We start from the raw sequence: 27,834 nt of genomic DNA on the forward strand, positions 1-27,834 counted from the left end.
GGGGGACAGACTGTGGATGGGGGACAGACTGGGGATGGGCTGGGGGACAGACTGTGGATGGGGGACAGACTGGGGATGGGCTGGGGGATAGACTGTGGATGGGGGACAGACTGGGGATGGGCTGGCGGACAGACTGGGGATGGGCTGGCGGACAGACTGGGGGCTGGGGGACAGACTGGGGTCTGGGGAACAGACTGGGGGTTCTGGTGGTGGAGGGCGCGGCACCACTCTCCCAGCCTCTCGCTCCCCATCCAGCGGCACTGACCCATTTCTGTCTCCGCTCTCTGGCAGGACTCGCGGTCTCTCACACTTTCTACGGCGGAGTGCATCATCTCGGCGTCTTCTGTTGCCAAACCCTGATCCCCAAGGGGGTCCGATTCGGGCCGTTTACAGGAAAAGTGGTGAATACGAGTGAAATTAAAACCTACGACGATAACTCCTTAATGTGGGAGGTGAGAATTACACTCGGGCATCTCATACAGGGAGCAGGATATCCGAATGCTGTTTTTTTTAAAGTTTGCAGCTGACGGAATGCCAGTCGTGGAGGGTGAGGGTGTGTTTGAGTGTTGAATCTCCCAGAGAAGCTGTTCCAATGGTTGGGGAACGGGTATATGTTGTCAGTCTGCTCTCTCTCTCACAGGGGACAACTATATGGTATATTTACAGCTATACGTTCTCTCTCATATGGGACAACTATATGATATAGTTACAGTTATATGCTCTCTCTCTCATGGGACAACTATATAATATGGTTGCAGCTATATGCTCTCTCTCTCACACACACACACGTGGGACAATTATAAGATATAGTTGAAGCTATATGCTCTCTCTCTCATGGGACAACTATATAATATGGTTACAGCTATATGCTGTCTCACACACACACACGTGGGACAATTATAAGATATAGTTGCAGCTATATGCTCTTTCTCTCTCTCACTTGGGACAACTTGTATTCCAGATTTTTGAAGGCGGCACACTGAGTCACTTCATTGACGGCAAAGGGGCGGCTAGTAACTGGATGGCCTTGGTGAACTGCGCCAGAACGCCCCAAGAACAGAATTTAACAGCTGTCCAGAGCGAAGGCAAAATCTTCTATGAAACCTGTAAGGATGTGGCAGAGAAGCAAGAGCTGTTGGTGTGGTATGGGGACTGCTATCTCCAGTTTATGGGAATCCCGGTCACTTTAAAGGAAATGACTGAAAGTCCATTCGCACAGCAGGCTGAAGGTTAAAACACTTAAACGATTTTCTGCCCTTTTGCGGTTTACTGTCATTAGCCGCGATCGCTTGACTAAAATGCCACTTTCATTCCATTGGCAGAGTCCGCTGAGGGTTTTAAATGTGAGAGGTGTGGGAAGGTATTCGCCTACAAATACTACAGGGACAAACATCTGAAATACACCCGCTGTGTGGATCAGGGAGATCGGAAATTCCCCTGTCACCTGTGTAACAGGTCGTTCGAGAAGAGAGACAGACTGAGGATCCACATTCTGCACGTTCATGAGAAACACCGGCCCCACAAAGTGAGTACGGCTCCCACAGCAAGCTACTTATTCGTTCCTGAATGGACACCAGAAAGGCCGAACTCCAAAGCCAGTCCCTGACGGACACAATGTCCCTACCTCTGGACCTGGAGGACCGGGTTCAATTCCTACCTGTTTCACAGGGGTATAGGAATATCTCCGATATTATTAGGACCACATCCCCAAACGCAGTCCGTGAATTCGCACACATTGCGTTTCGATCCGCTCCCTATTTTGAACGAATGAATTTCCCTCAATCCGTTCTATAATCTTAGGGTCCCTGCGCAGGGGACCTGTACTCACTGCTTTCGCTTCATCAGCCCCCAATGCCCCAGACTCAGTACTGAGTGGAACTAAATCGCAATATTTCAAAACATTTGGATGGAGGACAATTTCTGCTTGATAATAATCCTCACTTTCTGACCGTCCATTTCCCTAAATAGCCACCAAAACTCATGAGGTCATAGAGTCTAGAGTTATACAGCTCGGAAACGGCCATTTGGTCCAACCCAGTCCATGCCGACCAGGTTAATTTAGTTCCATTTGCCAACATTTGGCTCATATCTCACTAAACCCTTCCCATTCATGTACCCATCCAGATGCCTTTTAAATGATGTCATTGTACCAGACTCCACCACTTCCTCTGGCAGCTCATTCCATATATACATTACCCTCTGTGTTAAAAAAAATTGCTCCTTAGGCCCCTTTTAAATATTTCCTCTCTTCACCTTATCCGTGCCTCTCATGATTTTATAAACCTCTATAAGGTCACCGTGCACCCTCAGCACTACAGGGAAAACTGCCCCAGTCTATTCAGCCTGTCCTATAGCTCAAACCCTCCAAACCTGGTAAATCTTTTCTGAACCCTTTCAGGTTTAACAATATCCTTCCTATTGCTGTGAATTTGAACATCCCAATGAACTCACATTGCAGTTATACATAAACACTTCAGTAAGCCCTGCTATACACCTCGATGAAATGATTTCTTTTTGATTGGATCACGTAGCCGCCGGATTCACTTCAAATGACATGGTTCTTTCTTTCTGAAAAGGCTATAGCCAGCACTGACACAATGGGTCAGATGGCCCCCTTCTGTAATATAAAATTTCATGGTTGTATTTGAATTAGATGCTACCAGGAGTAAACTGTTGGCATAGTTTTTTTTTTAACTATCTCATCTCATTAAATGATTCCTGAAAAATTGTACAAGAAATATTCTTTGCAATAATCGTCCTTTAGGGATTTATTGTCTAATGAAGTGGAAATGTTGGAAAGACAAACACATATTGATACAAATTTTGCAATATTATTGCGACAATCTAGGTTGTGAAATCACACAAATATGCTGATGATACTTATTACAAATTTAGTATGACCCAGTACTTCGCTTTGTATCGATTTTGTTTTACTTACCCATGAAGTAATTACGGATACAGTATCAATCCTGATAAAATACTTTCTTCAGTTCCACCATTCTGCATCTGATATGTAAGACAACCGTCTAACTCAGCAGATGTGCACTACGTCCAAAATGTCTGGACCAGCTGGCTACATGTACACATAAGCAACACATCTGGAAAATCAGAAATGATTTGTAGACAATGTGATTACTTTTCTCTCAGTACTGCCACCATTATGCATTTATCAATATGCTTACTTTCCTGTCAGGAGTACTGTTGCAATTATAAACATATACGCATACAAGTTAGGAGATGAAAACAGGCCATTCAGCTCCTTGAGATTCAATAAGATCATGGCTGATCTATTTGTTTCAAATTCCACATTTCCACCTACTCCTGATAACCTTTGATTCCCCTGCCTCACAAAAGTCTATCTACTGCCACCTTAAAAAACTCAATGATGCCACCTCCATTCTCGGAGGCAGAGAGTTTCAAAGTTGCACAACTCTGAGACAGAAAAAAAAATTCTCCTCATCTCCGTGGAGATAAATCTTAAAAACAGTGCTCCCTAGTTTAGACTCACCCACAAGAGGAAAATCGTTTCCGCATCTATCTTGTCAAGACTGTTCTGGATCTTATACGGTCTTCTAAACTCCAGTGAAAATAAGCCCAGCCTGATCTATCTTTCCTCATAAGAGAATCTAATTCTTTTTCCAGATGTCAATGTAGAAAACCTCCCCTAAAATACCTCCAACACATTTACATCTTTCCATAAATAAGGAGGCCAAATCTCAATACCACAGTATCAAGATATGATCACACCACTGCCCTTTATAACTGAGGCACAACATCCTTAAATTTCTGTTCAATCCTGTTGCAATAAAATATAACATTCCATTAACCTTCTTAATTACTTGCTAACTTTTTGTGACTGATGTGCTAGAACACCTAGATCACTCACCACCTCAGAATTCTGCAGTTATCCTCCATTTAGGCAATATTCTGTTTTTTCATTCTTTCTGCAAAAATAAATATTTTCACATTTTGTCACAATATACTCTATCTGCCAGATTTTTTCCCACTCACTCAGCCGTCTGTATTAGTCTGTAAACTCATTGTGCTTTCTTCACAACACATTTTCCTACCCAACTTGTTGTATTCTGCAAAAATTAGCTACCATGCTTTCGCTCCCTCAGCTAAGTTGTTCCAATAACCTGTAAACGTTGAAGCCCCAATGTAGACCTCTATGGGACTCCTCTTGTCACATCCTCCCAATCAGAAAAAAGGCCCATTTATAAATACTCCGTTTTCAGTCAGCCAGCCAACTCTCGATCATTGTTTGTGTATTACCACCTGTATAATAAGCGTTTACTTTATGAAATAACATTTTATGTAGTACCTTGTCAAATTCCTTCTGGAAATCCAAGAAACAGTGGACCAATGGGCGTCTACCTATCCACAGCACAAGGTATTCCTACAAAGAAATATTATATGTTCCGTATTAACTATTAAATATTAGCTAACCATGACCTCACTTTCACAAAACCATACTCTTCCCAATTATTTTGAACTTTCTAAATCTTGTTAAGCTTTTATGAATTTTTCTAACCAATTACTTAAGAACGCTCTTGCTTTCCCTCCATTCTTAGCATACCATCATTATCACTTAGAGAGATGCCAAAACTTTGTCTGCATAGCTGTTTCTGGTGACACAGCTAAGAGATGTGAGAATTAACAGGGTGTAAACCCATTGTGCTCAAATGCATTGGTACACCAATTCATATGGCATTCCACTACTATCGTCGCCAGTAGGGAAATCAAGGGTTACAGGGAAAAGACAAGAAAGTGAACATGAGAAATGTCAGATCAGACATGATCCTATTCAAAGGTGGAACAGACTGAAGGGGCCAAATGGCCTAGTCCTGTTCCCATTTCTTATAGTCTTAAAATTTCATTACACTTACTTACCCTGCATTGCCATAGCCAACTCCTTGCTCCATGTAATTCAGTGTAATGTTGACAATCAATTTAATTATGTGCAGGAGATAATGCTAAACATTACTTTACGTGTCTTTACAAAATGCGTCTCTCTCTGTTAAACAGTGCTCAGTGTGTGGTAAGAGCTTCTCGCAGTCATCCAGTCTTAATAAACACATGAGAGTTCACTCAGGAGAGCGGCCATACAAATGTGTTTACTGCAACAAGGTAGGTTCATGTATCTGTTTGCACTGTTATTGTGAGCAGGGCATGTAGAGAAAAGAAATATTGAACTATAAATGAACATTTAAAACAGTAAAGAAATAAAAAACTAAAGAAGGGTTTCTGAAGACGGGTCACAGGACCCGAAATGTTAACTCTGCTTTCTCTCCACAGATGGTGCCAAACCTGCTGAGATTTTTCAGAGATTTCTGTTTTTGTCGCAGATAAGGAAATAACTTCATTTCTTAAAATATGTTTTTTATGTTGAGTTCAGAGTCATGCTAATTTTGCCAATTCATGACACCTGGGTCTGTCACACTTGGCAACAAATTCAAAGCCCGCTTGTCGGATTTATTAAGTTGGCAACCAAGAAGACACGGTTCTGACGACATTAACTCTGAGTTCTCTCCACTGATGCTGCCAGGCCTGCTGAGCTTTTCCATCAATTTCTGTTTTTGTTTCTGATTTCCAGCATTCCCAGTTCTTTTGATTTTTATTAAGACATATATCTTACAAGGTCTCATGTCCATGGGCTACAGCAGATCCTAGACATTTATTTAGACATTGCTGTTAACTCTGCATGACCCTTGTAGTGGGAACCAACAGCTCAGAGATAACAGTCCAGTAATGCGAAAAACATAATGTGTGACAAATGTTTGGAATAAACTACTATGTGTAGCTGGTTCCAATTTAAAAAAAACATTGAAGAGGTCTTAAATTCAACTAGATCCAGTAGTATGAATGTTGGAGAGAAGAGCTTAAATGTTTTTATTTTGTCTTTGGCAATTCTTGTAAGCATCACAAATAAATTTATGCTTTTCCCTGCCTCTAGGCCTTCACTGCCTCGAGCATCTTGCGGACTCACATTCGGCAACACTCTGGAGAGAAACCCTTTAAATGCCGACACTGTGGCAAAGCCTTTGCCTCACACGCAGCTCACGACAGCCATGTAAGACGCACACATGCCAAAGACAAAGGTTTTGCTTGTGCAATCTGTGACAAGAGCTTTGTGGAAGCGCATGAGCTCAAGTATCACCAGGTGCAACTCCACACAGGTTAGTGATTTTAAAAGTTATGATGGTAGACCAACAACAGCCAGTGCCTAAATAATCAATACAAAGAATTTACACTCCTTTGCGACACAAAACCCAACAGGAAAGATGAGACAAGTATGGCTATCAAGGGAAGTTAAAGATTGTGTTAGATGATAGGAAGAGACTTACAAAGTTGCCAAAAAAATTGGAAAGCCTCGGTAGAATTCAGCAAATTCACGAAACTGATAAAAAAAGAGAAAAAAGAATATGACAGAACAGTTTGAGAAACATACCAGACTGTAAAGGCTCTACAGCTAAGCAAGAAAAGGAGAATATTGTCAAACATAAATGTGAATTCATAATAGCCAAACACAGAATACTTTACAATGGGGAACAAGCAAATGGCAGTAAAACTGAATAAATACTTATCCTCCAAAAAGGCAGACACAATGAAAACAAGATCTCCTGGGAATAATTGAGAACCAAGGCAATGATATACTGAAAGAATTTAATATTTTAAATAGTCCTTTGTTAGGATTGAACTTGAGTATTGCCGAGAAAAGATATATTTTGCCAAAACTTTTCATCTTGCATTCATCAGAACGATTTGCAAGAATGACCAAAATCTAGGGAATGCAACTTTTATTTGTATCAGAGGAGAGTGCTGATTGTTGACAAGTGGACTCTGATTGGTAGAGGTGTTGCCAAAGTGAATGCACAAGTTAGATATGACAGTGACCTGCCAAGTTTTGTTTAAATTTTAAACCAGGCTGGTTGACACTGATTGGTCTTAGCATTGTCCTGAGAAATGAACCCTAGAACGGTTGCACAACCAGGATGATTTTCCATATACTGCCCAATTGTGGAATCATATCTAAGTTTGGACACTGTTGTGAGATTTGGAAGTGTGGGCTGGTTGGGAATGGTCATTACTTTTGTGAACAGCCAAAGGGATATTCTGTTTAATATGATCCACCAATCTTTGGGGCAAATGGCTAACATTCCAAGCATCACATTGGCACTGAAATTCATTCGTGTGATAGGCCGAATGATTTTTTGGCTTGACGGCAGCATCTGGTTGGTGGCAGACACCACTCGTTGCTGATGCGTGGTAGCAGTGTGAAACAGTGATCTTCACCTATTTGGTCAAATGTCTGATATGCTTCCAGGGTAATCTGGCAGAGGCTGGGGAAAAAATGATGGCTAAGGCCCATCCTTTGTGATACACAGTGAGAAATGATCTGAACAGGAATCCATTACCCAACAGAACGTCTTTGACTGCAATACTCAGATGAGTATTAGTGAAAAGGTAGTACTGGAGAAACTCATGGGGCTGAAAACTGATAGAACCCCTGGAGAATGTGATCAACATCTCAGAACTTTGAAAGAGGTGACTGCAGAGGTAATGGATACCTTGAAGGGCATCTACCAAAATGTTATAGACTGTGGAATGATTTCTACAGATTGGAAGTAGCTGATGTAGACCTATTACTTAAGAAGGAGAGAGGAAATGGGGAACTGCAGACCTGTGTGCATAACATCTGTAGCTGGGAAAAAGCTAGTATCTATTTAAAGGAAATGATAACTGGAAATTTAAAAAAATAATGGTAGGATTGGAAAGAGTGAATGTGGATTTTATTTCCTTTATTTTATCATGGGCTGACAAAATCTGTTGCCTATCCCTACTTGTTCTTGATCCGAATGCCTTACAGGGCCATATCAGAAGAGAGTTTAAGAGTCAAACATATTTCTGAGGGTCTGGAGTCACATGTAGCTCAAATCAAGTATGTATGGCAGATTTCCTTCCTTAAAGGACACTCGTAAACCATATGGGTTTTTATGACCTAGTGTATAGTGTACAGTTTTGGTCCCTTTACCTAAGAAAGATACACTTACCATACAGAAAGTGCAACAAAGGTTCACAAGACTGATCTCTAGGATGGAATTGTCCTCTGCTAAGAGATTGAGGTGATTAGGCCTGTATTTTAAAAGTGAGAGATGATCTCATGGAAGCATACAAAGGACTCAATAGAATAGATGGAAGAAAGTTGTTTCCCTTGGCTTGAGGGGTGGGCATCCAGCAACTGGTAATAGAACATAAGAATTAAAAGCGATTTAGGACTTGAACGAGGAGAAACTTCTCCATTTAGAAGGTGGTCAGTCTTTGTAGTTATCCTATGTTCAGTCACCGAGTATGTTCAAGTCAGAGCTTGATGGATTTTGGGTTATTAAAGATATTAAGAGATAAGTGTAGATAGTGCAGGGAAATTGTGTTGAGGCAGATAACCAGCTATGATCTAGTTAAATTCAATGTGGTCATGGCTGATTTTTTTATGGACTCAGTTCCACTTATCCACCTGCTCACCATAACCCTTAATTCCTTTCCTGTTCAAAAATCTATCTATCTTTGCCTTAAAAACATTCAATGAGGAAGTCTCAACTGCTTCACTGGGCAGAGAATTCCACAGATTCACAACCATTTGGGTGAAAAAATTCCTCCTCAACTCAGCCCTAAATCTGCTCCCCTTTATTTTGAGACTATGCCCCTAGTTCTAGTTTCACCGGCCAGTGGAAACAACCTCCCTGCTTCTTAGCTATTCCCTTCATAATTTTATATGTTTCTACAAGATACTCCCTCATTCTTCTAAATCTTCTAAGTTGAATGAAGAGGTAGACTTGAGAGGGCAAGTAACCCACACTTCTCCAATTTCCTATGTTTTCATACTGAGCTAAACACTCTCAAAACAAACCATAAGTGTGCAGATGTCACCTATACAGAATAACAGCAGACCCGAAGCAGTTGCTGATTCCCTGTTCTTCTCTACACAGTGAGACTACAGGTCAATGCATAAATGCTCACACACGCCCTCACTGGCTTCAGGATGGTAACTGAATTTGAATATTAGGAGAGTAATGTGCCCATTTCTACCTGCTGACATTTAAAGCACTCAGAAATAATTTTTAGAAAGTTACCAAGTGGTCCAATTGATTGGTTGGGGACTATCTTCTTGGAATTTATGTCATACTCCTGGATTAAGTACGCTGCACACGATTTCAAGGCTGATTTAGTGCAGTTTGCATCTCTGTAAAACCAAGCCACTATACAGTGACACAAACATTGAGGTGGAACTGGCCTATTGATGGGGAATATGAAGATAATATCTGTGCCCTTCACAAATGCTGATGAATCAACTCCCTTCAAGGCAATTATGAATTCCTAATCCTGTTCTATAACAAGAAAGTGTCATACATATATGGGATAATCATTAATCTTAGCATTTATTAAAATTAATAAAGACTTACTTCATTGATAACTGAGTTGGTGAAGCCACTGAGCCAATCAGCCAGTGGATTTCCAGCTTGAGGCTGTGTAACACAATAGATAGTGTGATAGCTCTGAGCCAAAAACTCTGAGTTGAAGTCCCACTCTAGGACCCGATGACCAAGGAAGGAGTGTTTAAGATTCAGCCAAACATGCTGATTATGAATGTGCCAATGGCAGACAGGAGAGACTCTAGGTCTGCCAGAACTGTGTTGTAACTGCACTAGAACAGCCTCCCCAGGGTAAAAGGTTCCACACACAGGTTCTTACTATACTCCATACAAATATCCTTCTTTCTTTAAGAGACTGCCAAAAGATAAAGAATGTCTTTAACTTCAATTTGTGGTCAAAAGTCACAATAGTCCCAGAGGACTGTAGGGCTACTCTGTCATTAGAGAGAGAGAGACACAAAACTGGTGATGATTGAACCTGTATGTTACCATCTCTCAGGTGAGAGGTTGGGAAGAAGGCTCTTTCAAGATAACCTGAACCTGTGTGAGAATTGAACCCACAATGTTGGCACCACTCTGCATTACAAACTGGCTGGCCAACCAAGTGCACTAACCAACTCCCTGTCAATTTAAGGGCTATTCTAAGTTAATTAATCTCATATGGACAACAGTTGAGCTATTTTAATTCACGTCAGCCCTCATTCCTTGGTAGAATGAAGAAACTCAGCAATCAGCCAGAGTTTATTGCCGTAATTGATATCCATTGGCCCTAATGTTTGTGTGGATACTGGAGGGAAACAAGATTGGGTGAGCACAGGATTATATTTGGTTAGTTAGCCACAAACATGCATTGATCTAGGTCACATACTGTTTAGTTCCATTGACAAGATTGTAGAGGTATTGCTGATTTTCCTAGAATTAATTTTCAGCAAGAATCATTGCTTTTACAATGCATTGCAGAAAATTAGCTGTATTTTAAAATCCCATTGTTTCCCTTCTCATGGATTTCTAAATTTTTATCTAACTTATTTTTCTAATCAACCTGTTCAGAGATGTTATTAGACACCTCTGGAGCAGATGGGACTTGATCCTAATCCAGGATAGGGACATTACTGATGTGCCACAAGAGAACCCTGCACAGCTTTCTTTCTTTTTTATAACATTGGTTGTGGCCAGCCAGCTCAGAGTCAGTCCCCTGAACTGAGGAGCTTCTAAATCCCCACGTCTTTCTATTTGGAGCCCACCCAATCTTGGACAATTGAAAATCTCATTCAGTTTTTATTAATGAGTGATACTTAGTAATCTGTTTGAACAGGGAATTGTTATAGTCAAACCAATCCCGTCCACTTCTCTTATCTTCAAAAGTGCTTTTGCCTTTGGACATCAACTGAGATTAAAACTCTTGATGATTTCCTCCTCAAGCACCCATGGGCACGAAGGCCAAATGAAGCATCATTATTGCCACCCTGGCTGAGATGAGCTAACGTATCAGTGAACAGTGAGGGTTGCATCTGGGACTTCCCATTCTGTGACTCAGCTACTCAATGCCTTAATGAGTTGAGCCACCAGAGAGCTGTATAACTGTTTGAAGGCTTCCTGTTTTCAGGACTCAAAAGGAATTAGTACCAATTATAACATTTTTCTGTCACCAGCAAACTTCTTTAATGGCATGCTGAGGCCCTTTCAGAACTAATGTGACACATTCTCCAGGTTAACGTCCACAACAAACATCATATGCCAGTAATCTATTTCAATTCTTGAGAAGGGTGCTTGATACAAAACTGGGCACAGTTGCTTTTGACATTCTAACCCATGACAATTCTGCACAGTGGGCTGGTTCAACTTTATTAATGCAGTTTTATAAATACAGGGCAAAATTAATTATGTTAATAAATAAAAAATAAATATCTATTGCATGAATTGCGAAAAGGTTTCACTGCTAATGTGCAAATATCAGTCTGACAACAGTGCCAAATGAGTTTGTAGAATATTTTTGTGATGGTATTCTGGAATAATATATTGTGGAACCAATTAGGTATATAGTTACTTTAGATCTAGTATTGTGCATCAAGACAAAATTAATTACTAACGTCACAACAAATTCTACTGGGAAATAGTGATCCTAACACAGTTGAATTTCATATTAAATTTGAAAGTGCCATACTTCAATCACAGACATGAATCTTAAATGTAAAGTCAATTGCATATATGTGGAGGGGGGGGGGAGTCCGGTTAAGGTTGTTTGGTTATATAGAATAAAAGTGTAGTGGTAAAAATACAATTGGGAACATTTCAGGAAACAATTCAAAAATGTTCAACAAAAACACATTCCATTGAAAAACAAACACTCAACAAAAATGATCCATCCATCACTCGTTCAGAAAATTAAGGGTCATATTAGATTAAAAGACGGGCCTTATAATTTTGCAAAGAACACTAGCAAGTTAGAGGATTGGAAGTGTTTTATAGACCGGCAAAATTATCAAACAGTTGATTAAAAGGGAAAGAATAGAAAATGAGAGAAACAAAAATAGAAATTGTTGGTAAATCTCAGCAGGTCTGGCAACATCTGTGTTGAGAAATTAAGTGTTAACGTTTTAAGCCCAGTGACCCTGTAAAGAAAGGAAGAAACAAAGAAGGAAAAGGCAGAATCATTAAACAAATATTTCTGCCTTCACAGTTGAAGAGATACCAGAAATACAGAGTAAATCAGGGGTTAAAGGGTGTTTGAAATCAGCAAAGAAAACATTGGAGAAATTCAAGGGGATAAAATCTGATAAATCCCCAGGATCTGATGGCTTACATCCTAAAGCTCTAAAAGAGAGAGTTGTAAAGAAAGTAGACATGCTGGTTATAAATTCCCAAAATTCCTTACATTACATGACCAGCATTTTAGAAATTAAGAAATGTAACCCAACTATTCAAGGAAAGAAAGGAGGAGGATGGGGAGCTACAAGCCAATTAGCCTGACATCAGTCAGGAGGGAAATGCCGAAATCTATAATTAAGAAAGACTTTTAACAATATGTTCAAAACATAGTAAGATTGAAACAAGCGAACATGGCTCTAATAAACTTATCACTCTTCTGCATGTAACTAGTAGCGTAGATAAAGGGTAGCCAGTAACTATAGAATATGTAGAAAAGGTGGTCAGGAATGCATATGGGCTTTTATTAGTTGAGGCATATGGTGGTCAACAGGACTTTAAACTAGAAATTAGGGGAGGAAGGGAGGGTAAAACTCCAAGAAGTACAATGGCCAATGGGAAACAAAGTAGCAGGTTAACATCTGTGGTGGTGGATTCAACTGCATGGAAAAGTATGAAAAAAGAATGAAAAGAAAGGAGAACTCAGGAGTGGTTATTAAAGTCTGCAGCACTCAAAATTAGGACATAATGTTTGGAAAGGGTTAGGAATCAAACTTCAAGCATACTGGATAAAGGGATGACAGCGAGAAGAGGGACAATAAATACAGGAATGAAGGTGTTCTATCTGAATGCACGCAGAATACGAAATAAGGGAAATGAGCTTGTGGTGCAGATCGAAATTGGCAGGTATGATGTGGTGGGCATGAGGGAGACGTGGCTACAAGGGGATCAGGACTGGGAGTTAAATATTGAAGGATATATATCCTATCGAAAAGACAAGCAGGTGGGCAGAGGCGGCAGGGTTGCCTTATTAGTAAGAAATAAAATTAAATCAATACCAAGAAACGAAGTAGGATCAGATGATGTAAAATCTGTGTGGGTAGAGTTGAGGAACTGCAAAGGTATAGGAACCATAGTGGGAGTTATGTACAGGCCTCCAAACAGTAGTCAGGATGTGGGAACAAAATACACTAGGAGATAGCAAAGGTGTATAAGGAAGGCAAAGTTACAGTGATCATGGGGGATTTCAATATGCAAGTGGACTGGGGAAGTCAGGTTGGTAGTGGATTGCAAGAAAGGGAATTTGTGGAATGTCTGCGAGATGGCTTTTTGGAGCAGCTTGTGGTGGAGCCCACTAGGGAACAGGCAATACTGGATTTAGTGTTGTGCAATGAAGCAGACTTGATAAGGGAGCTTAAGGTTAAGGAACCCTCAGGTGGCAGTGATTATAAGATGATAGAATTTACTCTGCAGTTTGAAAGAGAGAAGGTAGAATCAAATATAACGATATTACAGTTGAATAAGAGGCAACTACAGAGCTATGAGGGACGAGCCGACCAGAATTAACTGGGAGAGGAGCCTTGCTGACAGACAGTGGAACAGCAATGGCAGGAGTTTCTGGGAGTAATTCGGGAGACCCAGCAGAAATTCATCCCTAGGAAAAAGAAGCACACTAAAGGCAGGATGAGGCATAAAAGCAAAAGAGGAAACATCTAATGTCGTGAAGGGCAGTGGGGAGCCAGTGGATTGGAAAGCCTATAAAGACCAACAAAGGACAATGAGAAAAGAAATAAGGAGGGAGAAGATTAAATATGAGGGTATGCTAGTCAGTAATATAAAAGAAGATTGCAAGAATTTCTTTAGGTATATAAAGGACAAAAGAGAGGCAGAAGTGGACATTGGGCGTCTGGAAAATGATGCTGAAGAAGTAGAAATAGGGAACAAAGAAATGGCGGAGGAACTGAACAAGTACTTTGTGTCAGTCTTCATGGTAGAAGACACAAGTAACATCCCAAAACTTCAAGAGAGTCGGAGGGGAGAGGGTGGCAGAGGGGAGTATGGTGGCCATCAGTGGTGATCTTTCAGGAATCACTGGAGACAGGGAGGGTCCCAGAGTACATGAAAATCGCTAATGTAACCCGCCTGCTTAAGAAGGGATTGAGGCAAAAGACAGGAAATTACAGGCCAATTAGCCTGACCTCGGTCTTTGGTAAGGTTATGGACTCTATTATAAAGGATGAGATTTCTAAATACTTGAAAGTGCATGGTAAAATAGGGAAAAATTGGTATGGTTCATCAAGGGGAAATCATGCCTGACAAATCTGTTAGAATTCTTTGAGGAAGTGACGAGCAGGTTAGACCAAGGAGAACCAATGGATGTTATCTACTTGGACTTTCAGAAGACCTTTGACAAGGTGTGAGTAAGATAAGGGGCCATGGGGTTAGAGGCAAGGTACTAGCATGGATAGAAGCTTTGCTGTCTAGCAGAAAGCAGAGAGTGGGGATAAAGAGGGTCCTTCTCAGGATGGCAGCCAGTTCCACGAGAGTAAGTGATGGGACCTCAACTTTGCACTTTATACATTAATGATCTAGATGAAGGAACTGAGGGCATTCTGGCTAAGTTTGCAGATGATACAAAGATAGGTGGAGAGACACATAGTATTGATGAGGCGGGAAGACTGCAGAAGGATCTATACAGGTTAGGAGAGTGGGCAAAGACGTGGCAGATGGAATACAAGATGGGAAAGTGTCAGGTCATGCACTTTAGTAGGAAGAATAGAGGCATAGACTATTTTCTAAATGAGGAGAAATTTCAGAAATCTGAAGTGCAAAGGGACTTGCAAGTCCTAGTCCAGGATTTTCTTAAAGTAAACTTACAGGATGAGTTGGTAGTCAGGAAGGCAAATACAGTGTTGGCATTTATTTCGAGAAGACTAGAATATAAAAACTTCTGAGGCTTTATAAGGCTTTGGTTAGACCACATTTAGAGTATTGTGAGCAACTTTGGGCCTGATACCTCAGAAAGGATGTACTGGCCCTACGGTGGGCCCAGAGGAGGTTCACGAAAATGGTTCTAGGAATGAAAGACTTAACATGAGGAATGTTTAAGGCCTATATTTGGTGGAATTTGGAAGGATGAGGGGGGATCTAATTTAAACTTACAAAATACTGAATGACCTGGACAGATTGGACATTGGGAAGATATTTCCATTTGCGGGAGAAACTAGGACCCAAGAGCATAGGTCTAGAGTAAAGGGAAGACCCTTTAGAACAGAGATAAGGAGAAACTTCTTCAGTCAGAGAGTAGTGAATCTATGGAATTCATTGCCACAGATGGCTGTGGAGGCCAGGTCATTGAGTATATTTAAGACAGAGATAAATATGTTCTTGATTGTCAAGGGGATCAAAGGTTATGGGGAGAAAGCGGAAGAATGGGGTTGGGAAACTTATCAGCCATGATTTGAATGACAGAGCAGACCTGATGGGCCAAATAGCCTAATTTCTGTTCCTATGTCTTATGGTCTCATAGACTTTAAGAGCAGGGAGGATATGCTGGAACTGTATAAAATGTTAGGCCACAGTATTGTTTGCAGTTCTGGAATCCACTTTTTTCGCCGAGTATTTTCGCCTGGCCCGTAATCGGCAGCCTAATCTCCCGGTTACTGCCCATTCACCTGCCCCCTCCACCCCCCACTCTCCCTCCGATGTGTCCGTCCTTGGCCTCCTCCAGTGTCGCAGTGACTTGGAATGCAAATTTGAAGAACAGCACCTTATCTTCTGCCTGGGCACCCTACAGCCCGGAGCACTCAACATTGAGTTCTCCAATTTCAAATAACCTTCCTACCCATCCCCCGGCTTCCCTTCCAGCCCCACCTTCTGACCCTCCCTTCTAGCCACCAACCGGATTCATCCCTCCCATCGACCAACCAGGTCGTATCTCTTACCAATGTCCACCTATCACCAGCATTACGCCTCCACCCCCTCCCCCCCTTTATCTGCAGCTCCCCGTACCCCAGTCCAGAGGAGCGGTAATAACCAAAACGTTGACTTCTCCTTTCCTCCAAGTGCTGCCTGGCTTGCTTGTTTCTTCCAACTGCCTATTTGTCTACCTGGATTCCAGCATCTGCAGTTGTTCTTGTCTCAATGGCCTTTTCCTTGCTTCTGAGGTTATTTCTGATTCGTGCGTACTTATTGAAACTGCCCCACTGATATTCGTGCAGAGCAGTTGGATCCAATTCCAACTCCCTCCCCAAACCCCATTTTGGAGAGTGCATTCATCATATAGTGATGTGACAAACACCTTGTCTTGTTCTAAATTAATAAAGCAGGTTTCCACCTCTCTGTCCTATAAGTAGACCCTTGTGTCCCTGATTTGTATACAGCTACCTTTCTGAAAGGTACAGCACAGCTTTGATCAGGGTAGACCTAACTCCACAGCAGACTTGATACAATTGGTGATGACCTTGGGTAGAATTGTAAAAGACCATGACATGTAGGAGCAGAATTGAGCCATTCGGCCCATCAAGTCTGCTCCGCCATTCGATTGTGGCTAATGTGTTTCTTAACTCCCATTCTCCTGTAGCGCATGTTAGGCAGTGTAGTGGAGGTTTGAATCTATATTTCCTCCTTCTTCCCCTTCTGTTCGTAGGTGGGGGTGAGGATGGTGTTCTAGCCTGGCCCATAAACTACAAATACATTTCCATTTGTGAATGCAAATGTTGATTCTGCAAATTGGAAGGTTCTGAAAAATTCAGGCTGACTTAAAGGACAGAACTGAATACAAAAATCACGTAACGTAAGCTGCTTTGTCATTGAGTCATAGGACTTTTCAGTTCAATTTGACCATGCCGACCAGATATTCTAAATTTATCTAGTCACATTTGCCAGCATTTGGGGCATATCCCCCTAAACCATTGCTATTCATAATCCCAACCAGATGCCGCTTAAATCTTATAATTGTACCAGCCTCCACTGCTTTCTCTGATAGTTCATTCTATACACGCAATACCCTCGGTGTGAAAAAATTGCCTCTTACGTACCTTTTAAATCTTTCCCCTCTCACCTTAAATCTATACCCTCTAGTTTTGGACTCCCCTACCCCAGGGAGAAGACCTGTTCTATTTACCCTATCTCTGCCCCTCATGATTTTATAAACCTCTATAAGGTCACCTGTCATGATCCGATGTTCCGGGGAAAATAACCCCAGCCTATTCAGCTTCTCTCCATAGCTCAAACCTTCCAGCCCTGGCAACATCCTTGTAAAGATATATTTTAAATCCTGGCACATTTTCATTAACATTACTGAAACAATGTATATATTTAATAAATCCAGATTTACAATAATTTAATGTTCATATATATTCTAGGTATTTGCACTTCTTCAATATATTCCTGATACTTTATCATTGAAATCTCTGCAGATTCACATCCTTATAAATCGACTTGTTATTGATAATCCTCTCCCCTTCTCACACTGCCATTCATTTATGTGTCTAGCTTGGGAACCTGGCCTAACTACTATAATTAGGGTAACTGCTGTCCTGGAAATAAGACAAGAAGGCAGCAACTGAATAGAATACACCGGGTCAAACTTTGTAAAGTGGCATTGATTTCAAGTATCCATTGGAAAATTGGTATCTAATTTGAATACGATTGCTGTCTTTTACTTGAACTCATCACACTGTAGCTGTCATCTTCACATCTTTACTCTATTTCTGAGCCTGCAGGGGGAAAAGCAACTTGTTTTTGTGTTCTTTCTCCATTTCCGACACGAGGGACTCTGTTCTTTGTTGCTTTTACTTAGTTAATTTTATCATCAAATCCCTCTGTATTCTCTTTTCTATGTTCCCAGCCAATCAAGCTATTATGACAGTTTATGTTGCATCATCTTGGATTCTCTCAAGTATACAGTAGTAGATGTGTTAGCTGGTGGTCACACCATCATAGGCAAAATGAGACTCTGTTGATATGGTATACAGAGATCAGGGTGAATGGAAAATGCCAGACAACCTGGAAAATTGCAAATGTTCCAAAAAAAACACTGGAAGGATAAACCAAGCTGCTGTCGATCAGCCGGCTTAATGCAGAGATGAGGAAGCTTCTACAAATTATTAGCAAGGACGAAGTTACCAGACACTTGGATATGTGTGTTTTACTGAGAGAGAGCCAACGTGGATTTGTTAAAAAACAAATTGCTGGAGAAACTCAGCAGGTCTGGCAGCATCTGTCGAGAGAAAGCAGAGTTAAGCTTCTTCGAAACTGAGGAAAGGTCAAAAATGTTAACTGTTTTCTCTCTGCCAGAGTTGCTCCAGCAATTTCTATTTTTGTTTCAGATCTTTAGCATCAGCAGTTCTTTGCTTTAGTTTGTTGAAGGAAAATTGTTTTTTTAATTAATTTGATTGAAGTTTTTAATGAAGGAGCAGAGGGGTTGATGCATATTTGATAAGGTGTATATAGATTTTCAAAAGATGTTTGATAAGTACCACATAACAGCCTATAGAAAATAGAATATTGAAACAAAGTTGCTGGAGTTATAACAAATAGACAATTATGATGAGAGGGAAGAAAGCAGTACTACATGTAACTTTATCTTTGGCTCATGGACCTCTGATGGCTATGTGTGGCTATCACTTCCTAAACCAGAGGTCAATGCAACGGCATGCCAATTGGAAAGTGCAGAACCTTGGAGTGACTGAAAAGGTGTTGGAGAGAAGTACACAGGGATGTTTCCAATAGCTTGGTGTTAGGATAACTGATTTTCCTAATGTTTATCAACAGCCTTGACCTGGGTGTACCAGGAACAATGTCAATATGCGCGAGTCATAAAACTTGGAAGTATTGTGAACTGTGAGGAAGATAGCGATAAGTTTCATAGAATCCCTACAACGTGAAGCACACCATTTGGCCCATCAAGTCCACACCCACTCTCCAAAGGACATCCCACCCAGACCCACCCCCTCCCACTCTATCCCTGTAACCTTGCATTTACTCTGACCAATCCACCTAGCCTGCACATCCCCAGACAGTAGAATTTAGCATGACCAATCTACCTAACAGCACCATTTGCAAGATTGCAGCTTTCATATGATCTACATGCTTGCTCAGGACGATCCCACCTACCTGAACCTTATTTGTCAGAGGTCCTGACCTCATGTTGACCATGCCTCTTACCCATGCAGGGCCATTCCTGTGGTTCTAAACCAAACTTTACCCCCTGAAGTAGATTGTCTCTCTCACTTAGCAGAGTCTTCAGTCAGGCATGGTGTTCCTGATGCCGTTTCACCTTCCCCTGCAGGTCCGGGAAGATCAGATTTAACCTGGTGTGGAGTCTTCTCCCCATTAGCAACTGTGTTGGAGCTGTCCTTGCAGTTGCATGAGGAGTAGACCTATACTCAAATAGGAACTGGAACAGTTTGGTATTGAGTGAAGCTGTAGGCTGTTTTTTTAAGCCTGCTCTTTCTGCCAGACCATTGGATGTTGGATGGTATGAAACTGGCCTTACATGTCGAATACCATTTGACTTTAAGAAATGCTCAAATTCCCTGCTTGTGAATGATGGCCTGTTCCCTTTGACCAACACTTCCAGGAGTCAGTGCATTGCAAATGATGTACGCAGTTTGTCTATTGTCATCCCTGTGTTTGATAAGCGAGCTCTATGCACATCCAGGCACTTTGAGTGGGTGTCCACAATGACTAAGAATGTTCAGCTCGTGAATGGACCTGCATAGTCGATGTGTAACTGAGTCCAAGGTTTACACAGCCATTCCACAAATATGGGGGATTTGCTGGTGGTAATTTTTGTCCTTGTTGGCACTCTGGGCACTATCCCACCAACGTGGCTATGTCTGCATTCAGTCCTGGCCACCAGACATAACTTCTCACCAACATCTTCATTTTGGAAACCCCTGGATGACCCTGGTGGAGTTCGGTCAGTATCTGGCGGCGACCTTTGCTCGGCACAATCACTCTTGCTCCCGTAATAATATGTTGTCCTCTACTGTGATCTGGTCTCTCCGGCTTCAAAAAGGTTTGTTCTAGTTGTGATGGCCCTTTGGTTTCCCACATCACCATCAGCTGTTTTCAGTTTTGCCAGGACCAGATCTTTCTGTGTCCAAAGTCTGACATAGTCAGCTGTGACTGGAAATGTGTTCAGAAAATTTAAAACCTTATGGACTTTTGCAGTAGTTGTACCACCAGTGGTGTATCTGCCAGTGGGAGGCAGCTCAATGCATCCAACATTTTGACTTCTGCCTCTACTTTTGCCTGTAAGGCAAATGGCACTGGATGGGCCTTGCATAATCATGGAATTGCTTCTTGGTCAACATGCTTTGGCTCCCCTGATAGTCACTAGACCTTCCTGAAAACCCCCCAGGTATTTAGCTCAGGCAGCTATTTTCTAATTAAATAGTGTTGAGCCAATCAAGGTGAATCCTTCTCAACTAATTTTGCCCCATCAAACTTGGGCCCGAGCTATCTACTACAGTCAGTGGTAACTGAACCAACTGCTTCTCGTAAGAGACCAGAACTGAAGTTGTACCTTTAACCTGGAGGAGTTACCCGGTATAGGTTCTCAGTCTGACCGAGGTCTGGCACAAACTTAAGGGTTGGAGTCAAGAGTGAATTTTGTTAAAGACTGATTCTGTGATCACTGATATAGCCGTGCCGGTATCAACCTCCATTAGAACCGGGTGACCATTTAACCCAATTATTTTTGATTGGTTCTGATTTGGATGTTGCTAAGCAACGTAACTGTTCCAAACCAGATGTAGGTGGACTTTCGAGGGTGCGCACTCTCCTGGATACTGGCCCGAGTTCTGTTCCTCAATATAGGCCTAGTGGGACTCTCTTGCTTTTTCAAGTCCATATACTGGCAGCAACTACAATGGCTTCCCAGCCTGGATTCTTAAGAAAATGTTAACCATTTGTTCGAGGCTTGGCTTTGTTTTGGGGTTTTGCTGTGGGCTGACCTAGAGTCCCTCTGCTCAGGATATGTCCTGAGTGTGGCTATGCAATTGCCTTCACTCAAGTGGTGCTCCCCAAGCTCAGTCGTGCTGGCGAGGGTATCTACTTCCATCAGAATAACTTACAACTCATATGATCTAATTACAACAATTTCCAACAATAAGGCCAGTTGCAGTGCCTGTTTGAAGTCCCATTGGGCTTCAGATGGTAGGGGCTTTTGCATAGTTATGTCATAAATCCCACATTCCAAACAGTCTCTCAGCATCTCATTCAGGGTTAAACTAAAGCCATCTTAACTTAGTAAAAATCGCGATACAGATTCCCCGGTTCTCAAATTGTCAAGTAAAACTGATAGCGTGTCAGAATTAGAAGAGGCTTGAGGTTGTAATTTTCCTTAAATAAATCCATCAATTCTTGAAAAGGTTTAGTATCTGCTGCCTCAGGGAAAGTTCATCTGCCAATAACTGACAAAGCTACGGACCACAAGCTGTCAGGAGAATTACTTGTTGGGGCAGATAGAAGGCAATGTCATTTGCCGGGAAGAAATAAACACATTCTCTCCATATACTGGGCCCAGTCTTCAACAACGAGTCAAGTTTCCCAAATAATGTGAAATGCTTGCCTCCAACTCAAAGTTGACAGTTGCAAGCGAATTTCTTAAGGAGCATGCATTTCAATCATCACCATTGAAATAACTCCACAGAGGCCAGTATTCCATCACCAGTCACCCTTTATTTACACACGGAGAGTCCTCGATACTGATTCAGCTCCCTTACAGCCAGCTCTTAGAATGAAGGCTGTCTGACACTCCTGTTCTTATCTGTCAGCCAGGGCTCCCCAATTTGACCAGATTAGGGCCTAGGTGACTGCAGATCAGAACATTGCAAGTTCAAGTCCTATCTAGCTTGAGTTCAGGTGGGATCTTTTAGGTAAATAAAGTAGTTAAAAAAAGGCCTATGGCATGTTTGCCTTCATTGGAAGGGACATTGAGTATAAGGATAAGTAAGTCATTCTGCAGCTTTATAGAACTTTAGCTAGGCCATATTAGAATATTGCATATAGTTCTGGTCACCACACTGCCAGAAGGCTATGGTTGCTTTGGAGAAGATACAGAAAAAGTTTACCAGGATGTTGCCTAGTATGGAGGATTTTAGCTATGAAGGATGGATGGATAGACTGGGTTTGTTTTCGCTGGAAAGCAGGAGGCTGAGAAGCAACCTGATAGGAGTTTATAGGATTTTGAATGGCATGTAGAAATTAGTAGAAATTATGAGGCTTTTTCCCAGGGTGGAGGGGTCAATTACTTGGGGACACAAGTTCGAAGTGTGGAGGAGGGGATGTTTAAAAGAGATCTGAGACAAATTTTTCACACAAAGGTTGATGAGTACCAGGAACGCACTGCCAGAGGAGGTGGTGAAAGCAGACGCAATAACAGCATTCAAGAAGCACCTGGACAAATACCTGTCTGGGAAGGGAATAGAGGGATATGGACCCTGTAAGTGAAGACAGTTTTACTATGGAAGGGCAAAATATGTTGGCACAGGCTTGGAGGGCCAAAGGCCCTGTTCCCGAGCTGTATTGTTCTTTGTTCTTTGTATTAACAGCCTCAATCAGGGAACTCATGTTCTATGACGTCCATCTGGCTGACCTCGTTACAAATACTACAGGCTACATTTGAAAAGAAGTTCATTTGTGTGAAGTACTTTTGGACGTCCTAACAATTTGAAAGACAATTTAAATTTAATTTCCATTTGCTGCTATACTTTGCCCAAGTGATCATCCTCCCTATGTGAGCTTAGTTAGAGGTGCAACTGTCACCAAGTTATATTGCTGGCTTGTGCACCAAGTTCAATTTGAAGAAACTTTATAAAAATGGTAAACTTTGAGAGTTTTGCTGGTTGCAGGAGAATTTTGGATGCTTGGATACCAGATGATGGGCATAGACTGTAATGAGATCCCTGGCATTATTTCGTACATCCCCCATGTGATAAATTTGAGGAGAAACTGGTTACTTGATTTGGGTTGCTCCTGCCTTGCCACTGACTGAAGAATTCATTGTTCTGTTTAGTCTAATACAGTGTGCAAGCAACATACAATGGGCATCATGAATAAGATTTAAAGACCTCCAATATAAATGTGGCTCAAAGACTTTTATCATCTTTTCGTAGTCTTTTCAACTATTTCTCTTCTGCTTCCTGAGTTGTAAAAACAGCTGTTATTTTTCCCAAGGCAGGCAAATGTTGAGTACCATACATCTCCTCCAATTTTATACCAGGCATCTTGCTCAGTGGTTTAATAGTTCAGTTCTTAACTGCTTCAACAAACTATTTTATAACCCTTGTTTTCCCAAGCACATTGACCCTTTATTAGATGACAGCACCTATCACTGGGCACTTGACCACACTTCACAGTGAGCTGCATGGACATTTGGACGATGGGGAGATCAGCAAAATGACGTATAGAATTTAGACTTTTTAGGATATTTCCTTTCTTATTCATTGTGTCTAAAAAAAACAAGAATGGGGTTACACCTGGATCTGGGTAATAGGAATTCTACCAGAACGTGTAAGTGATCCAAGTAGACTGTCTAGGCAACTGTGATAATGATGTTAGGTTTAAGAATGATATTGAGAAGGATATAAGTAAAGCGGAGGTCAAAGTAATAAATTGGGGGAAAAAAAACTAACTTTAAGGAAATGAGAATAGAATTAGGAAAGTAAGCTGGAAAAAGTTTACCAGCAAAGAAAGAAACAGAAGTGAGAAATAGTTGTTAGTCAAATTTAAGGATACAACAAACCAACCAGTAATGATTCAGAATGGATAAAGAAATAAAGACAAAATTGAAACCAAAGAAGAGATGAATACTAAATCAACATGCAGGAAGTGACAAAAGGAAATACAGAGAGGTTAGAAAAAAAGTCATGAGAACATTTACAAAGGCAAAGCAAAACCATGAAGAAATATAAAGTGGAAGAGCAAAATATTATAAAGATAAATAATTAATGAAAGAAAAAGCAGGTTTTGGCTATGGTAACTAAGGGATAATAACCTCAAAGATGATGAGACCGAAATGTTAAATAATTACTTTGCTTTGGTATTTATCCGGGTGACTAACACAAGCATATACCATTCGAAGACGTCGTTACAAAAAGTAATAAAAGCATATAAATGGGTAAAGAATTGATAAACTAATCAATTTTAAAAGGATAAAAATAAAATCCCAAACATGGTTCAACGTCCATTAAAAGAATTTGGGAATAGTAGAAAATAATGTTTATATAGTATAGGAAACGGAGTAGTGCCAGAGGACTGGAAGCCAGCAAGTGTGACTTCTATATCTAAATAATAAAATAGAATAAGTCAAGGGACCTATTATCTGTAATGTAGTGTAACTTCCTTTCTTTATTTTCTCTTTTTTGTACCTAAGATTTGTGCCTGGATACTTTGTACCTAAGATGGTGCCGTGTGTAGGCGACATTGTACACTTCTTGCTGTACCCCTGTTCTTTTGTAACTTGAGTACATGTGACTATGAACCTAATTCTAATTGGGAATCATAGACCAATCAGTTTATTATCAGTGGTAGCAAAGATGATGGAATTTTACATAAAGTTGTAATGAAAACCATGTGGAAATGAATAATATAAGGAAGAACAGTCAGCAAAAATTATAAAAAGTAGTTGATTTTTGGCCAATCTTATTTAATTCTCTGAAGTAATAAAAGAAAGGCTACATTACTAGGCACTGCATGATGCCGACTAAAAAGTTTCCAAAAGGCATTTAATAAGAATCCACATATTAGGGTTACAATTAAAGTCAGAACATGTGCAGTTGGAGGATAAATAGCACAATGGAAAGAAAGCTGGCCATAAAGCAGAAGACAAAATAAAGCTTAATACTAGTTATTCAGTGGAAAATGCAGCATTCCCCCAAAACTCTGTGCTGGCACCACTGTGATTGTTCATTTATACAAGCAGTTTAGATTCAGGAATTGCAAACCCAATTTTAAAATTTGTGGATAAAATCAGATTGGAAATTTATTTAATATGGAAGAGAACTGTGACAAAATATGGGAAAAAAGACACAGGGAGGTAGTAATAAATTTGCAGAATGATAACACAATTCACAAATGAATTGCAAGCAAAGTATATGGTATATATTCAGGTAGGAAGAATTGGAAAATTGGCTTAAATGGGGTATGGAAATACAATTCACTAAAAGTTTTTAATCAGGTTAAGAAGATCATGAAAAATCACCAATAGTACAGGGGTTCAAGGGATATTATTGAGAAAGCAGAGTAGTTGCATTAAATATAAGTACAACTCGGGTTTACCACACTAGGATCACTATGAACATTTGGGCACTGGAAGGTGTAGGGTTTAGTAGAATGAACCCAGAACTAAATGGTTATATCTATCAGGTAAGATTTAGTAGTCTGGGACTTTTCTCTATAAGAGAGAACACTGACAGGTCTTTAATATTATGAAATGGTTTTATAAAGTAACTTTTCAAATCATGTTTACACTAATGAGAATGACTAAATTTAGTTATCATAAACATAGTATGACAATCAAAAACAGGATATACCACTTTTGCCATAGAGTGCTTCGTTTGTGAGCCTGCCTGTGACAAGAAGTTGTTGATGCAAATAAAGTGGATATGTTTGAGGGGACATTAGATAAACAGGTTATGGAGGAGGGAGTAAAGGGATATGTTGATAGTTTTAAATGAAGAGGATGAGCAGAGTCAATAGTGAAATCGATCTGTTGACTGAGTGACCCATTTCACTTCTCTAAATGCTATGCAACTCTTGCAATCTGGGATGGGATCAGTTCATTTATTTAATTCAGAAATCAAGTCTGAAATCTTTTATACAATCCCTACAGTGTGAAAGCAGGCCATTTGGCCCATCAAGTCCACACCAACACTCTGATGAGCATCCCACCCAGGCCTGCACCCTACCCTATCCCTGAATTTCCTATGGCCAATCCACCTAACCTGCACAACCCTGGACACGATGGGCAATTGGACTATTGGAGGAAACTGGAGCATCTGGAGGAAACCGGAGCATCTGGAGGAAACCCACGCGGACACGGGGAGAACTTGCAAACTTCACACAGACTATCACCCGAAGGTGGAATTGAACCAGGGTCCGTGGTGCTGTGAGGCACCAGTGCTAATCACTGACCCACTGTGTCACCATCAATATATGTGATTTAATATTAAATTGGGCTGTGCCTTTATCTGCAAAATCAGCATGGAGTCTAACTTCAAGGATAACAAGCTGGCTACCACACTTGCTACAGTTGCAATGCAATACTCAAAGGCAGGAACAACTGGTTGACAATTTGAACCCATTATGAAGTAAGAACCTTGGAGAAAAGCTAGTTTTGCAGTCCCCTTTCTGGCAAATCCGCACAGCAGGATGTGCATGCATAGATAGTAATTAAGAACAGGGTCAAAATAGCTATGTCATTGATTGACTCCATTGAAATCAATGGAGTAAAATATTAGACACAATCTTTGCTATTTACATTTTCATTAACACCGAAATAAATGGCTGAATATTACAGATTTTTTTGGCTAAGTGCGAATTATATCCAGCATGATGGAGACTGAGGCTGAGTGAGTTATTTCTCCACATTTTACCAAACTTGTCTCCTTAATTAGTGTTTCAGCCCTAATGGTGAGTAACATGACCGATTGCCAACCCATCTTACCTCACACCATTCCTAGAGAAACTCATCCCTCAACGGAGATCCCGGAATCATCCAGCATCTGTGACGCTGATGCCATCTTTAAAAGACCATTACTCGGTAAGACAAGCGCTGTCAGTCCACAGCTGCCATGCACTGTTCCTGACATTTGCCTAAACGTGGCAGACAGTGTCAAACTGGCACCTTGCTTTGTGGGCATCATGCTGGAGCAACCTAGAATTGAAAGTGATTCAAAGAAATGCTGTGGGAATTAACGTCTTGTATCATGAAGCTACTGCTTTCTTAGACCACAATAGATCGCCTGAGATGAAATTACTGATTTACTTCCTCTAGGAAGTGTTTTATTTTTGTTTCTAACATCTACATTAATTTGTTAATCAGATGAGAGGCTCCAGGTAAATGCTGAAGTCACCCAGGAATTGCACCGTTTGCCAATCAATCCGACAGACAATGTGGATGAAGATTACCCTTACAACTCAAGTGAGGAGTCACCGGCAGTCCCACAGAATCCATATAAAGGGGAAAGCAGTCCCTACAGAACCACCACAGGAGTCACCACGCTGCACAGCGATGGCTACAGACCCTGGAATTAGCAACCCTTGACAGAAGCCTGCAGAGAATGTATTTGCTAAAGTACCACATAAGTGCAGGCAGTCCTTTCTTGCTCTCAGGGTTAGCAAATTATTGGATTGATGCAGTTTTAAAAATTAGGTACAATTATTAAGGATTTTGCACACTTGTTACAGTATAGATCCTTTAAATGTCATTTGCAAAGATATTGATTCCCAAAATGCACACCACGGCTTGAATTTGCACTGATTGAATCTATGTTGAGAGTTGCACACCCAACAAAGAATCACAGTTAGACCACTGAAGTGAGATTATTTGTAAAAACGTAGTTACATTTGAAGCATTCTTTTAATTATATGTGGAACAATCTCTTCTCAACCTATATTAATTAGTATAGTATTAGATACAATATTGTAAAGAATCATTCTTGCTTGCATCTTTATTGATATTAAGCAAAACCTAGAAATAAACTACAACGGATTCAGAGATAGCAGGAACTGCAGATGCTGG

At 40.8% G+C, this 27,834-nt stretch overlaps 1 protein-coding gene across 1 annotated transcript in view; it reads left to right on the top strand.

Annotated features, from left to right (window-relative positions):
* LOC109920321 (PR domain zinc finger protein 14) overlaps positions 1–27,347 on the top strand; it is a 33,034-nt gene extending 5,687 nt beyond the window's left edge. Inside the window, exons 2-7 of the mRNA XM_048595682.1 lie at positions 292–452; positions 962–1,229; positions 1,323–1,525; positions 5,029–5,130; positions 5,957–6,179; positions 27,136–27,347. Of these exons, the coding sequence (XP_048451639.1) occupies positions 292–452; positions 962–1,229; positions 1,323–1,525; positions 5,029–5,130; positions 5,957–6,179; positions 27,136–27,347 (1,169 nt within the window). The remainder of the gene's footprint in view (positions 1–291; positions 453–961; positions 1,230–1,322; positions 1,526–5,028; positions 5,131–5,956; positions 6,180–27,135) is intronic.
* The last annotated feature ends 487 nt before the right edge of the window (positions 27,348–27,834 follow it).

Source organism: Rhincodon typus, chromosome 4, assembly GCF_021869965.1.
Source record: "Rhincodon typus isolate 14 chromosome 4, sRhiTyp1.1, whole genome shotgun sequence".
In the NCBI taxonomy this organism is placed as follows: domain Eukaryota; kingdom Metazoa; phylum Chordata; class Chondrichthyes; order Orectolobiformes; family Rhincodontidae; genus Rhincodon; species Rhincodon typus.